Source organism: Argentina silus, assembly GCF_951799395.1.
Source record: "Argentina silus genome assembly, chromosome: 12".
Lineage (NCBI taxonomy): Eukaryota > Metazoa > Chordata > Actinopteri > Argentiniformes > Argentinidae > Argentina > Argentina silus.
Genome location: NC_139666.1, coordinates 18,962,821 through 18,978,228, shown reverse-complemented (window position 1 = coordinate 18,978,228; position 15,408 = coordinate 18,962,821). Strand labels below are relative to the sequence as shown.

At 44.6% G+C, this 15,408-nt stretch overlaps 2 protein-coding genes across 2 annotated transcripts in view; one reads left to right on the top strand and one right to left on the bottom strand.

Moving 5' to 3' along the window:
- Positions 1–230: 230 nt before the first annotated feature.
- Positions 231–3,411, bottom strand: LOC310813072 (dynein light chain Tctex-type 3-like). The gene is made up of 5 exons (XM_083681912.1): positions 3,315–3,411; positions 2,356–2,397; positions 2,059–2,182; positions 1,668–1,745; positions 231–1,347 (listed from the first exon to the last, which is right to left on the bottom strand). The coding sequence occupies exons 1-5, from the start codon at positions 3,339–3,341 to the stop codon at positions 1,271–1,273; spliced, it is 348 nt and encodes a 115-aa protein (XP_083538038.1). The 5' UTR covers positions 3,342–3,411; the 3' UTR covers positions 231–1,270.
- A 632-nt stretch (positions 3,412–4,043) lies between these two features.
- The window catches only part of sytl5 (synaptotagmin-like 5), a 28,389-nt gene continuing 17,024 nt past the window's right edge, over positions 4,044–15,408 (top strand). The window contains exon 1 of the mRNA XM_083681745.1: positions 4,044–4,120. The gene's annotated coding sequence lies outside the window, so the exon portion shown is untranslated. The remainder of the gene's footprint in view (positions 4,121–15,408) is intronic.

The following is a 15,408-nucleotide window of genomic DNA, read 5'->3' as shown; positions in this document are numbered from 1 at the left end:
TACAGCATTATTTATAGATGAAGTCTCACTTCTCGTTTTGAACATGTAATTATTTGCATATGCCTTTGCTTGATTGATTTCCTTCCTTCCTAGTAGAGAGAATGACTCCATAACCCAAAACCCTTGCTCCTAAACCACTATGTAAATGAATTATGTGAAGGTAACTGAAGAGGTAATCTACCTGCTGCTTCACAGATTAAACAACTCAGAAAGAGACCAGGACATTGGTGCCATGTTAAATAATACATTTAATGATTGAAATATAAATGAACAAGCAGGTTAGTACAGTGGACACAGCATGGTTGGATTAATAGTGTTTGTTTCCTGCTGGGCTCCAGGTGTTCCACGCATCATGGGTAAGACTGATGGTGGAAAGCCCAGGACAGAGCACTGTTCTGGGCATCAGTTACTGCAACAGTCCCTGAGGGGGACCAAGGCCTGGAGCATCAGACCAACATCTCTTCTTTGACAAATACAGTTACGTAGCTATGACAACACATTATTGACTCATTGCAGTCTATCATATGAGAAGTTGAAAACAATGGGCAACGTAAAGATGATAAATGAAGCCTGCTACAAATGAAGGGTTTTAACTTAAAATAAATACACTGTGTATGTTTAATTAATAAGTCTTAAACATATTCTTAAATTAAAAAGCACTCCTTCAGGCTAGCAAAAAGACGGAACCCCCACAACTGTTTCTCTTCTCTCTTGGGAATGTACTGATAACTGATAAACTGATAACTTTGAGCTTCAAAGAATCCACTCGCGTGAAATCTTACAGGCATGTTCAAAATAAACATATTAGATAGTATCACAACTCATGCAAACTGTGGATGAGCCAAGGGAATTATTGTTATCTAAAAAGTTGTTGACTGATCTACTTAATAATATCTTTCCACGCACATCTTTGAAGATGTTTGTAGTTACTCAACAAAATATCTTGACTGGTTTCGGTAGTGCTTTTTTTTCTTTGTTCCCACAGACCACCAAGTTAACACAATGTATCCACACATAACAATAATGAATTGGATCTATATAGTGCTTTCCCACCAGGTGCTCAAAGCGCTTTATAAACATCATTGACTTCCCATCCTACGGTTACCATATTCGTGACAGGGGATGGAGAGGTATTTTTTGTACAATAGACATTTCTTGTCACAGGTAGTCAACAAAGGATCTTGAAGGCTGAAGGTGGTCGTCGTGCGTGCCAGTTTGTGTGCGGCTCTCTGTGAGAGGGGGGTTCGGAGAGTAAATACAGGGTCCTGTGTTACAAGGTCACTGCCACGGCGAAAACGCTCACCACACAGTACATGGTGCGATTCTCCCATCTGACTGTGCAGCTTCCTACGGAAAGACCACAAAAATACCAATCAAGGAAGTCCAGATAAGTAGATAACAATCGATCAGAGATCAAATCAGTACAATCGGAAAGAACAAAGCAACAGAATATTAATTCACACAGTCACATCAGGAAAATACAGTTACATCCGGTGGAGGCTCACTGTAATGCATGGAATGGTATGAGCAATGGTATCAAACACGTGTGTGTCTTTGTGGTTACATCATGTAGTGATAGAACTGTGTATTTTACACATCAAATAGCGTTTTAATCAGTGTTCCAGGGTAAGTAATGCAGCTGTGTATGGTCCATCATTGGTTCTCACCATCAGTAGCAGTGTCCCAGTAGCAGGAGTTGGCCGTGTGAAGACCAGCACCACTCTTCTGCATGATAGCACAGTTCACTGAAAGACAAGAGACCAGTAAACAGTGTTGCTCACACTTCAACGCTCAAGTGCTCCTCTATGTTTCAACCAGGGGAAGCTGGTGGAGGTAGAAACCGGAGGACGGGCTCATAATAATGCATGGAATGGAATCAGGAATACTCTCAAACGTGTGTTTGATACCATTCCGTGTTCCGTTCCATGCATTCAAATGAGCCCGTCCTCCGATGTCTACCTCCACCAGCCTCCTCTATGTTCCAACACTATTCTGATGTGACTATAATCATGTTATGCCATTCATTACATACAGTTGTGACTTTTCCTAACTCCATACCTATGTACTTGAATGGTCTGCCTTGTTTGACCAGATGAGTAAGAGAAAGCTCCACTATGCTGGCAGTCCATTGGTTCACTTTGTTCTGGTTGTAGTCGATTCCCCCGATAATACTTTCAATACACTGAAACAAAAAAAGATCTTCACCATTAAGGAGAGTCATGCTTATGACCACGGATAACACCAATGAAATAATCTGAGATCATTTACTGAAATAAAAGTAAAGCTAGAGGGTTAGACACCCCTGTAGACTCACAAACAGTGACAAACATGGCATATTAGAGAAAACCTATTTACCTCTTTGACAGAGACACTGGCTTCATCCGCATTGAAGGAAACCTGAGATTAGAAACATAAACAGAGTAGTGATGAACAACATGAAACATTTTACATTCATCATCACTTCACAACCAAAAGAGGATCAAAACAAAAGCCTTTGTTATTGATATTGCTATTCAGGCTGATGCCAACCTATCATCAAACCAGCTTGCTGACCTAGATTTCCCTGGTTGTCCTCACGATTATAGCTACTTCATCATAGCTTTATTTTCAAGTAAGAGCTGCCTTTGTGCGAGATGTCAACCCAACAAGTGCTGCTGATGCAAGATATATCAAAGGCGATTAGGAGTGGAAATGGGGCAGCTAGACAACTGTTCATAAGACCTTATGAGGGAGTAGGCTCACATGTCAGACTGTATCGAATTTTTAGGATGATGCTGAATGATGGTCATACTAGTCAAGAGTGGTACTCTGGTGTTAATGAGCTATGGCAGAGGATTTCTGAATGGGTCGAGTTTGTTAAGTGGATTACTTTCACAGCTATGTGCTATCTGTTGAATGCTGCTGGGACACTGCTAGCACAGCTAGCTAGCTAGCTACTACAAATACTGATTTTGATCAACAATCCCAGTACTGACCACACCCATGACCATGATGACATCATGTGTACCACACAGATGAAACAGAGCACAGGAATTAATGCACGATCAACATAAACAACATTTCGCGAGCTAGGTAGCTACGTGTTAACCATATGTTCCGCTAACCAAATGTTATTTGTCCGTTTAATGTGAAATCCAGCCAGTATTTTTTTGGCCTACTCGTTTGTGACGTTTTCAGCTAGCTAGACATGCTAGTACTCGCTAGCTCAGAAAGCCGCAGCTCCATCACCAGCCTATAATTGGTAGCAGTGCATGGCTGAATAACACAATAATCACAGAGCTAAGAATGTAAATCTAAACAAATAGTCTAGCTACCTCCTCTCCGGAATTGTACTCCTCCATTGCTTTTTAAAGCAAATTACTCTTTTTCCAAAGAGTTTTCCCCCTGTCTTGTTCCTCTGTATCTGTCAGATGGGAATGATCCAATAGAATTATCAAAGACGATGTGAAGACACTCCCACACTAGCCCAAAATGACAGGAGTAGATTATTTGCTGCCATCTGGCGGTGAGAGGTAGTTTTTACTTCTACAAAGAGAAGTAGCGTAGTCTACATGTTCTTTTTACATAGGTTGTGGTGTAAGTTGTAGACTGGCTAATTGTGCATGATAATTATTTGTTCATGAATTATTTTAACAATGTAAACGATAGTTGGTTAAATAAGATTAATAAGAGCTCACTCTCTCCTCTCTCGCTCTCTCTTTCCTCTCTCTCCCCTACCTCTCCCTCTCCCTCTCTCTCTCTCTCTCACACACACACACACACACACACACACACACACACACACACACACACACACGCAAGCCAGCCCACGCGCGCGCGCGCGCGCGCACACACACACACACACACACACACACACACACACACACACACACACACACACACACACACGCGCGCCAACGAGTTGACATAAAACCGAGTTACCGGGCAATCCAGCTGCACTGTCTCCCTGAAACCGTAACCACGCCCCCTCCACACGGGAACACCCTGGCTGCTGTGCGGTGCGGTGCGGACACAGCTGTCATCAGACGCCACACAGAGGCGCACCGAGACAGACAGCACGGACTCACCAAGTCTCCCCCCTATTTTCCAGACAGTTTACCATTTGCTAAAGTGATCTCAGGTAAGATTCGTTTTCCTTATCCATCTTTAGAGAAATGCTGTCATCTTTGTTGCATGTCAAAACATGTGAAACATACTATAGGGCGCCGAGCGGTGATATGGCACTCTGATATTGATGGGAGATTCCCAACGACGTGAGGTGATAAGTGTCAGACCAGGAAGCACTGATCACCGCGATTCCATATTTTTTTCCATCATCAAAATCTTGCAGGCTGTGTCTTATGGTGCTGTAAATAGATGTCCGACCTACTGTCATGTAGTTAATTAAGGAATTACCGAATAATTAAAGAATCATTCAACAGATCTTTATAAAAAATGAAAGAAGCAGTTTAAATGTGTTCTTAATACTGGATAGGCAACATCCGCATGTAAAGTTAGACGCGTCTGTTTGCACAGGTGCAATGCAGCAAACAGCACCTTTTGCTTTCCAGACCTGTGATGTTCTACCTTGAAAACTGTTTGCACTATGGTCAGTTTTGTGGACAGTAGTTTGGTGGTCACCTAAACCGGTGTATAGAGACAGAAATGACAAATGTCATATTCAGATAGCGGACACATTCGTTTAGCAGCCAATTTTCCTTTGTGAGAAAGAAAGTTCCCTTTTATAGAATCATAGTCTACTTGCTGTGGCAGCAGGGGGAAAACAATCTATTTTTATTAGTTGAACATGGGCCTATACAAATGTTGTCTATTCTTTATTTGACACATCCTAATCGAATGTTACTTTAGAGTTGCTTTAGACTACATGGCCAGAGGCAAGTATTACCGTCATTTGAGTCTAATAAATATGTGTCACTGTCAAGTTGATTTTCAAAACCAATGAGAGCGAACTGAACAGCGGAGCTTGTCGAGCAAGAGCCTGGAACGGAAGATCAGTTCCAATGAGACAATGAACCATGACAATAGAGAGAAATTAAAGGTGAAATAGCCTACTGTTTCTTGGAGGTTTTACCATCCAAAAAATATTCTTTTTCGAAACAGCCTTCTAAATGATCCTGCCATGTAGGACCAGCCTCTATTGCTATTGTGTTATTAGTCTACCTTCCCTGGTTCCCTCCACTACAGCAATGAATCATCTGCAGAGGGCATTTACGAGAGCCACCTAATGTCCCTCTAACCACGAACAAGTACTGAGATAACTCACGCAGGGAGAAAGGGCGGGAGAGAGTGTGGAGAAAGGAGGGAGAAAGGGGGCAGATATGGGGGTTCCCTTACCGCGCTGCATGCAGGCAAGCAGAGAGCACATCCATCACTGCAGAGAGGAGCCCCGGGGAATCCAGTCACAGGGAATTAGAACATCAGCCTCGGCAAAGACGAGAGACGGTGTGTGTGTGTGTGTGTGTGTGTGTGTGTGTGTGTGTGTGTGTGTGTGTGTGTGTGTGTGTGTGTGTGGTCAAGCAGGGAGGTGTGAGTGTGTCTGTTTTTTCGACCAAACAAGATAATGAAAAATGGAAGTCATAGAGACAGTGGGCGTTCGCAACCCAGTCTGATGTCCCTAAAGGTGTCTGCCAGAGGGAAGAATTGGGACACTCGGCTGGGGTGGCTTGGACTGCCTGGAGCAGGCGTGAACTGTGCTGAACTGTTCACAGAACAACAGCACCATGCTAAGGTGTGAGGTTGTATGTTCCATAGAGCTGTTCCGGAACGCGGCCTGTTCTGCTCTAGAACAAAATCTGATTAGGGCCTGTTCCGCAGTGATGTTCACCTGTGCTGGACTCTGCTTGTGTACAGTGGAGGCTGATGGAGGCAGACATAGGAGGACGGGCTCATTGTAATGCAACCTTTCCTCATTTCGGTCCATGCATTATAATGAGCCCATCCTCCGATTTCTACCTCCACTAGCCTCCCCTAGTTGCACAGCTCTCCACCCCTCACTGTCGTGCTGCTGCATTGGGCTTTGCCTGTGCCCAGGCAGCGTTGTGTCGTGCTGGGTTTCCCTCCCTCCCACTCTGCTGCTGCTCCTCCGCTCATTTGCTTTGAACCGGGCGACTCCGCTCCTCTCCCCCTCTGAAGTATACAGCGATGCCTTTTTGTATGCACCATATATCCCCATGGTGTGGGCGCAGAAACCCGTGGCGTCACCGCTCAGCCACAGACACAGCCAGGCAATCAGAGGGACACCACTGCTGCTGCACGAGCAGCACTGAGGGAATAAAAACACTTTCACGAGCGGCAGGGGAGAGGGATGTCATTTCAACACAATGCAGAGAGGAGTGACTCAACAGGATAATAAATTGCCCATCAGGGAGCAACACCCTGCCATGCCCCTCTCCACCCCTCCTCCTACAAACGGCTCCACCTCTCTCTCTAGCTTTCCCTTACCACTGCAAACCCCCACATCACACAGGCCCCACAGCCCTCCTCTGGAGGGAGGGAGGGAGGGGGAGGGAAGGAGGGGGAGGGAGGGGGAGGGAGGGAGTCAAGAGAGTCCTCTGTCTAGTAATTACTTGGTGAAGGTCTCCAGGGCCCTAGAGAGTGAGTTGGATGTCTTTTTAATTGTATATCTCTCTCTCTCACACACACACACACACACACACACACACACACACACACACACACACACACTTGCATGCACACACCCACTTGCATGCACACACCCACACACACACACACACACACACACACACACACACACACACCCACAGTATAGGTGGATGAGGTCTCTGAGTGTGGATGCATTTGAGATTGTTAGTCTACTGCAGATCACAACAGAAAAGCTGTTTAGCTGTTTATGATAGTTTATGATTGTGGCCCATAGTCCCAAAACATAACCCATCTTCTTCACATCACATATGAAGCTTTGGGACTTGGAAGATGACCTCCATCGCACTCACGCACGCACGCACGCACGCACACACACACACACACACACACACACACACACACACACACACACACACACACACACACACACACACAGACACACACACACACACTTCTATGGGATTCCTTCTCTACTCAGCCACAGCTCTGCCTAGTTAGTTATTCCACTTCGAAGAGGAAGGAAGCGCGACAAAATGTAGCAGACGAACGGCCATGAAACAGAAATGGGTCCTATGAAATATTCAGCCCGGCTGTTACTGCTGGAGGAGGAGGAGGAATATGTTTACAACCCCAACCTCTCTCAGCCAGATATCAGCAGCAGCAGCAGCACCCTGAATCTGGGTTAATACAATCAGCCTCTTATCCACTGCATCTCTGTAAGCACTTTAGAAAATTACCAGACTAGAGACGACTACAGCGATCATTACACACTGGGCTGAAGAACAAAGGGCTCCTGCATCCTGACATTTGCTGGGGAGGTGGTGTAATATCGTGTAACACAAATCCTCTTGCTTTTATCCTCACAGTTTTATCAGCGTGAGGAGTCTTGGAAAGGAGCTCTGAGGCAGCCGTTCCCGGTTGTTTTCCCTCCTCTTTTGATCTGCGTGTGTGTAGTGATGAAGAGCTGGTGAAGGAACCATGCAGTCAGATGAGGCTGAGGTTAAACACGTGAAACTGATAAACCCACAAATGTCTTCGTATGACAAGACATCGGAAGGACTGATCCGCAGAGCCATTGTCTGTCAGACTGTTTGACCTTCTCATCACTCCGTATCATGAATGAATCAGTAGAAAGGGAGCAAAACAGAGCCGTGATAACTGGGTTTATCCACCCGTGAACAGACCATTTACAGGCCAGGGATGGCAGGGGGATGGAAATGGAACATTGATTTGTGTTTCTGTATTCATTACATTGATGGTTGGTTGAGGATTGGTCTGGCTGTCTCAGTGTTGTGTCTTAACAGCATGCCCTGATTATGTTAGTCATTAACAAGATTGATCATCCTGCGTAGCTGGTGATTGGTCAATGCTTTGAGAATACGATAGCGAAGGACCGGCAGTTGAGATGGAGAGAGACAGGAAAAATGGTAGAGAGGGAGAAAAGAAGTGGCTTTTAAGGACAGGTGTTCAATTTCATGCGTGGAGTGTATTTGACAAAGATCTCAAAGCACTTTAATTCCTAGGCTTAGAAAGTCCTTAGAAAACAGGGTGGCGCTGAAACAACAAGGTCCTTACACAGTGACTGAAATATCATGACTCATTGAGTATACACTGAGACATGTAATGATAGATATGGATTACAAATACTGTGTTATACAATGATATATATATTATTGTGTTTGGATTTAAAGGGACACTTCGCCAATTTTGTACACCTCATTCATTATCTCCAGCACCATACCAGTATCTACATAGTCATGCATAGTCAAAAAGATAAGAGAAAAGGTCCTAAGGAAATTACCCCCTATGATGTCATTGGGGTTAAACAAAATGTTTCAGTCATTTGTTTTCAAAACTACAGCCAGAAACATACTCCCTCTGGCTGGAAACTCATTGTAGTTTCTGAAAATAACTGAATGATTTATTTTTTTTAACCCCCAAAGACATCATAAATGGTCATTTTCTTTTCTCATATTTCTTTGACTACAGAAGGTAGAAAATTGCTGTTTTCACGTCCAGTACAGTACTGTATGTAGATACTGTTATGTTAACTGTGATTGTTAACAATGGGTGAAGTGTCCCTTTAAGATAAAATGTGTGTCTCTCTCAGCATGGCTGATGTCTATGTCTTCCTCTCATAAACACCCACAATATGACATTCAATGGCACAAGGGAATACAACTCATTGCTCTCATCCTCTATCTCTCTTTCCCTTCCTGTTTTTCATTCTCTTTTAAATATCCTCCTCCCCTCCCTCCCTCCCTCCCTCCCTCCCTTCTCTCTCTCCGTAGGTATGTGTATGGTTGAAGGGGAATGGCATGGTTTTCCATGCTAATCACAGCCTGGGTTCATGCTGGTGTCTCTCATTTAGAGGACAAAAGACACAAGCAGCTCATTAAAACAGAGATGAGGGGCCACATTCCTTCAGGGGAAGGAGGAGAGGAGAAGAGAGGAGAGGAGAGCGGGAGGGATGGAGGAGAGGGGAAGGGATGGAGGGAGGAGAGGGGAAGGGAAGAGATGGAGAGAGCAGAGGAGAAAAGAGGAGAAGGAGAGACGAGGAGGGGAGAGGGGAGGATGGAGAGGAGAGGAGAGGGGGATGGATAGAGGGATGGAGGAAGGAGAGGAGAGGGGAAGGGATGGAGGGATGGAGGAAGGAGAGGCAATGGAAGGGGTCATGGAGGGGAGAAGGAGGAGGATGCAGGAGGAGAGGAGGTAAGAGGAGTGGAGGGATGAGAGGAGTATATACTGATGAGAAAAGGAGAGGACAAGTGAGAGAGGAAAGGGGGAGATAAGGCTAGAGAGGAAAGGGGGAGATAAGGCTAAAGAGGAATAGGCTCAGATGGCTTCTTCTATTTTTCCAATTTTCTGCTCCATTGAGCCACACAGGAAGCTGCCGAAGGCCTCTAGGCATGTTTGGTGATTTCTGTATTGAAGGCTCAGCTGGGAGCTGGAACGTTACTGCTTCACTGAGGTGTGTGAGTCTACTGCTATAAGGGTGACCAGTTTGCAGAGGTTTGCAGATTTCGGCTGTAAAGGGTCACTTATCAGGAGTTGGGATGCTATCTGTGTAACCTACTCTGACACATACAGTGATCATAGGTGGGGCAGACAGAGAGCTCTGAACAAGAGGCAGAATGTGTTACTGTACTGTGTATCAGGGGAGGCTGGTGGAGGTAGAAATCGGAGGATGGGCTCATTGTGATGCATGGAATGAGGGATGGAATGGGGAATGGTATCAAACAGGTGTGATACCATTCCTCAAACACGTGTGTTTGATACCATTCCTTATTCCGTTCCATGCATTGCATGCCATTACATGCCTGTCCTCCGATTTCTACCTCCACCAGCCTCCACTGCTGTACGTTCTGTTTTTAACTAGAATGTTCTTTAATGTTTTTCCCACTAAACAACCCCTGGGTCTTCAAGGTGTTCTCATCTCTTCTTGTTTGTCATATTTTCATTCTCATAAATGCACTCAAGGTTATACACATTACACCAGGGGAGGCTGGTGGAGGTAGAAATCTGATTGATTGAAATGTAAAAATTCCGTTCCGTGCATGACAATGAGCCTGTCCTCCGATTTCTACCTCCAGTATCCCCTTCTTTACACATAATGGTTTTTCGTAGGATCAGCGGGGGATCTTTCTCTATCTTTCTCCCAGTGTGAGTCAAATGAGATGGTGCTGCACACAGTCAGCAGGACACTAAGGCTCATGGGATGGCAATGCCATGGGTAGAGGTTTCCCTTAGGCACAGATCTAACATTAACTAACTCTCCTAAAATCCTAACCATAAATAAAGATAAAGAATTGACCATAGATTAGTGTCCAGGACTGTATCGCTGTGGTGACCCACACAGACAGACTAACAAAGATTAGACAATTTGCGAAAGATTTGAAAATTGCATATTAGAGTTCCCCACAGATCCCCATTCATCGTAACTGTTTGACTCTGCGAGGTGATTGACAGTTATAATTGGATTGTGATTGACAGGAAATGATTAGCAGTTCTTCTTGACAGTTATTGGTGTGCCTGCAGATGCCATCCTGATTGACGCTGGTGTGGAGAGTCTGACTGACAGATCCACTGTCATTAGTTCAGTCCTGTAGCTTTGAAATATGCCTCGAGGCTCTGTGTGTGTGTGTGTGTGTGTGTGTGTGTGTGTGTGTGTACGGGTGCGTGCGTGCGTCAGTGCGTGAGTGTCTAGTTGTGAAGTCGGCACAGGCAGGGAACGGTTTCGCTCGGACAAACACGCCACGTATCATTGAATCTTTCGTTGCTTCCTCCTTCATACCCAACAAGCATCTCTTCCCAGAAGCATTCCCAATCTCCCCCAGCATGCTAAGTCTTATCTCTGCCCGCCACCAAAGAGGATGGCCATTGATTTCACCTTGCTGTGCACAGAGAGCAACATCCTACCCCAGGAAGTGGATGATATGCAGGCTAAATTATATTTGGTGCATTTTCCTGGAACTCAGATCATCAGATTGTGTGTGTTTGTGTTTGTGTCTGTGTGTTTGTGTGTGTGCGCTTGTGTGTGTCGTTTGACCTTTCCGTAGCTGAAGACCTTTCAGTAAACGGTTAACACAAGAGATGGGTTTATTGTGGAGCTATCACAATGAATCGAATGCAGTGGTTCTCAGTCACGTTCATGCGTGGCACATTAAACTGATATTTTTCAAGGCTTGAACATCCACAAACAGCCAGTACAGTATAGCCACTCTGAAATGGAACTGTGTCAAAGAATTCAGTGTTGTAGATGGAGGAGAGGTCCATTCATACTGTACTATACATAGAAAACGGTAGCTTGAAAAGGCCAACTTAACCTGCTCTTCCCCCTGCCTGATACTCTAGCCTGTTAATCCTACTGTAAATATCCAACTTAACCAGCTGGACCTTTTTTTTTTAATAAATCGCCACACATTTCCTGTGTGTGTGCGTGCGTGTGTGTGCGTGTGTGCGTACGCACAAATGTCTTTCTGTGTGAAATACAGTAGCGTTTGTGCCTAGATAAACAATCCATAAAACAAACCTACTGGCCAGCTCTCCCATAGAGGTCAATTTGAGTCATGTTGACACAATGTTACAACCGCTAATGTCCAATAACCCTCAGCTCTATGTTTGCTCTTCCAGTATCACATCCTGCAGGAGTGTTGTATTCATCCCGCCTCTCCTCCATCCTCGCTGTGTTGTGACCCACAGCTTCATCTGTGACTGTGTTCACCTCACTTCACTGCACATGTATAATACACACTCTGAATGTCTGTCGTCAAAGGTACATTATTATTTTGTAGCGCACACCGGGGTAGATCGGGTGGAGGTTCAACGGAGGACGGGCTCATTGTAATGCACGGAATGGAATGAGGAACAACAATCATCGAAGACGTGATTTGACTGTGAAACGCAAACGCGTGACGCGAACGCATGAAACGCAAGCGCGCGTTTGATACCATTCCTCATTCCATTCCATGCATTACAATGCCCTCTCTAGCTTTGGAGTCTAGTTTACTTTCCATAGGTTTGGGTTGAATCTGTCTACAGTATTCAGTATTGCTCATACATTGATTTAGAATGATTATGTTATATATACTGTGTAATCACATCATCACCATGGTTGTGAATAATAGCTCTTCACCATCATAGAGTGTAGTGTATCTGTGAATATTCATCATTCATCAGTGCTTGATGAAGAATAGCTGTACTGCACAGTCAAATCACGTCTTCAATGATTGTTGTTCTGTATCCCCAGTGTAATAGTGTGTAGTATGGTGCTCTCTGTAGAAGTAGTAGTAGTAGTAGTAGCAGTAGTCGTAATAGCAGGCTGTATCATGTCTGGTTATCGTAGGGCTGCTTAAATGGCTTCCTCCTGCTGTTGAGTGCTCTCTGGAGACTGGGTTGAGATGCTCTGACATTCACCATCGACCTGTGCTGGTGTCTGGCTGACATTAAACATTCATGAGGAACCCAAACTGTACCTTAACACTACAGAGCTGGAGCTGTGCATCTCAGTTAGAACAGAATAGGATAGAGCTATACATTAACAACAGGGATGTCATCCTCAATCTCACTTCAGCTATAGAATCCAGTCACGAATTAAGTATAGAGTTCTTCTTATACTTTACTGAGAACAGAATCATGTTTAAGACGTGAGTGCAGCGATACATTCTGATGAGGAGGCAGAAATGTATTATTGATGAATGGATGAGACCACCAAGGAAAAGCCCTCAAGCTGCTCTCAGGAATCCCTTAAGTATTGTCTATTCCTCCAGGCAATAGGTCTACATGATATCCACTAACCTGGTTAGTCCTGTGCAAAATGATGTGGTGAAAGTGAGCTGCAATATCTGCTGATATATGGTGAAAAAATGCGTAGGCGGAAAGATATTTTATCTAGTTAAAAGAGATATTTCCGAAGTCTGTAAAATATGTGCTGATCTTACCTGAAATAATGAGGCTAAGGCCTCTTTGGGATCTGATTACTTTTCCATTGGAAGTGGACGGAGGGTGACCCACATACCATACTGTACGCACCCACACACACACACACACACACACACACACACACACACACACACACACACACACACACACACACACACACACATATACACACATACACACAGTTTGTGATCTGCTGCACAATTCTTCACACCAGAGCTCTCTACTATGTGCCCAGAGGCTGCAAGGGAATATTAAATTGGAGATGGGAAAGACAGATACAGTAGAAAACAGAGAGAGGGGAATGGGGGAGAGGAGAGGAGAGGAGAGGGGAGAGGGAGGAGTTTGAGAGTGAAACCTCTTTGATGCTCATTACATGTAAAAGGAAAATGTGAGTGTTAGTATTCGTGTTTATCATCTCATGTGTTTTGTGTTTTGATATGTGTTATTGTGCTGTTATAGGTACAGGTTTATGTGTGCTTGTATTAGTACACCATTTACACTATGTTATGTTACAGTATGTACAGGACAGTATGTCCTTTTATGGTTGTTTTTGAAGGTCGGTTTGTTGTCACTGTACTCAGCACATAACATCAAGCTTTCTCTGACGCCATCTGCCAACAGGGGCATGGCCACTCTCTCTGGCATACCTGTGGTGTGTAATGGCTTGATGGATGCCCCTGTTACTACTCCTTTGGCCAACTGAGCCAAAATGTCCACGACATATCGACAGCCCCATTCCCCAGAACATAAATGTACTCTTAACCCACATAATGACTCAATAAAGAAAGGAAACTCCCTATGCTGCTCTGTGGTCTTTCAGTATAGATTGCCAAGAGGCCTCAGACCTTCTGGCGAGTCATGCCCTTTTACCTGCCCTTTATGAGGATGAAAGCTATTGAGGAACCATTACTCTGACTGTGAAACCGCAGCCTTTTAACAAACTAATGCTGTGAGTGATTAAGAAGGAGCCTCACTACCACCTCCCACGCTAAAACAAGAAGTCACAGCACTGCCTTGGATATCATAGACTGGTATCTGTTCTGACTGTGGTTGCCCTTGTTTAGAGGCTGAGGTTTAGAAGGTTCCGGCGTGTTGACTCAGGGTAGAGAGAATAGTGCTCTACTCTATGTACTTAGGGAGGGTTCCTACAGAACACCACACCTGCTATGATAACTATGAAGAGAGTGATGCTGTACTTCCTATAAGGAAATGGCACAATGATAAATTCGAAAAAGTAAATGTAGGCGTATTTATTCAACAGACTTTGGTGGCCTGATGTGGGTTACATTTCACACGCCGAACACTTGCTGTCAGACGTCAGGTTATGCAGTGAACTAGTCTGGATTCTGTGCTGTACTGTGAATGAACATGTTTATCAGTGTGCTTGTTTATCAGTGAGTAAGAATGTTTGTCTGTGTGTGTGTGTGTGTGTGCGCATGTGTGCGCGTGTTTGCGTGTGTGTGCATGTGTGTGTGGTGTGTGTGTGGTGTGTGTGTGTGTGTATGTGTGTGTGTGCATTCGTGTGTTTATGTGTGTGCGCTTGCGTTCATGCATTTGTGTGTTTAAGTCTAAGCGTAGTTTTGTAGAGCAGCTGTGTAATAAGGATTATTTTTGCTTCACTGCCCTCTGAGTCACTGACAGAAGCAAAGATACACAGCTACTGAGGTCCTACTACACACACACACACACACACACACACACACACACACACACACACACACACACACACACACACACACACACACACACACAGTGTGTATATATACTATCTCAACCGTAAACTGTGTCTGTGTGTATATGTTTGTATTAGTGTACTTCACTGAATTAAGGGGATATACTGTGGTTTTGACTGTGCACATGTAAAAAAACTGCCTTAAAAAAAAAATAAGAAGAAGAAGCTTCCCAGCTTCACTGGGAACAAGGTGAAGCCTCCCAGCCACGTCAACGCACCACGTCATTCTCAGATCTATATAAAAGGAAAGGTAAACCTTGAACACACCTCTTGCTCAAGCTGCCGGTTGGTTTCTGCATGGGCGTTGATTTATCAGCTGTTCTGCAGAAGCAGCGACACTTCATATGCTAATCACAGACGCCTCTCTGTCTTCTGCGCCAGAGACCGATGCCAGAGAGGTGGCTTTGTCTCTTCATTAGGACTAATTAATGGAAAGAGGGCCAAGAGGAGAGGAGAGAGAGAAGACAGGATGAGGATGAAAGAGAGGGAGCGCCGGCTCCTCTACTCAGGACCACCAACGCACACTGATCAGCTCCAACGTTAACGCTATCCTCCCCCTCATTTACTTGTTCTCTCATTTACTTGTTTCTCAACCCTTTCCCTCTCTTTCTTCTCGTCTCTTTCTCCCCTTC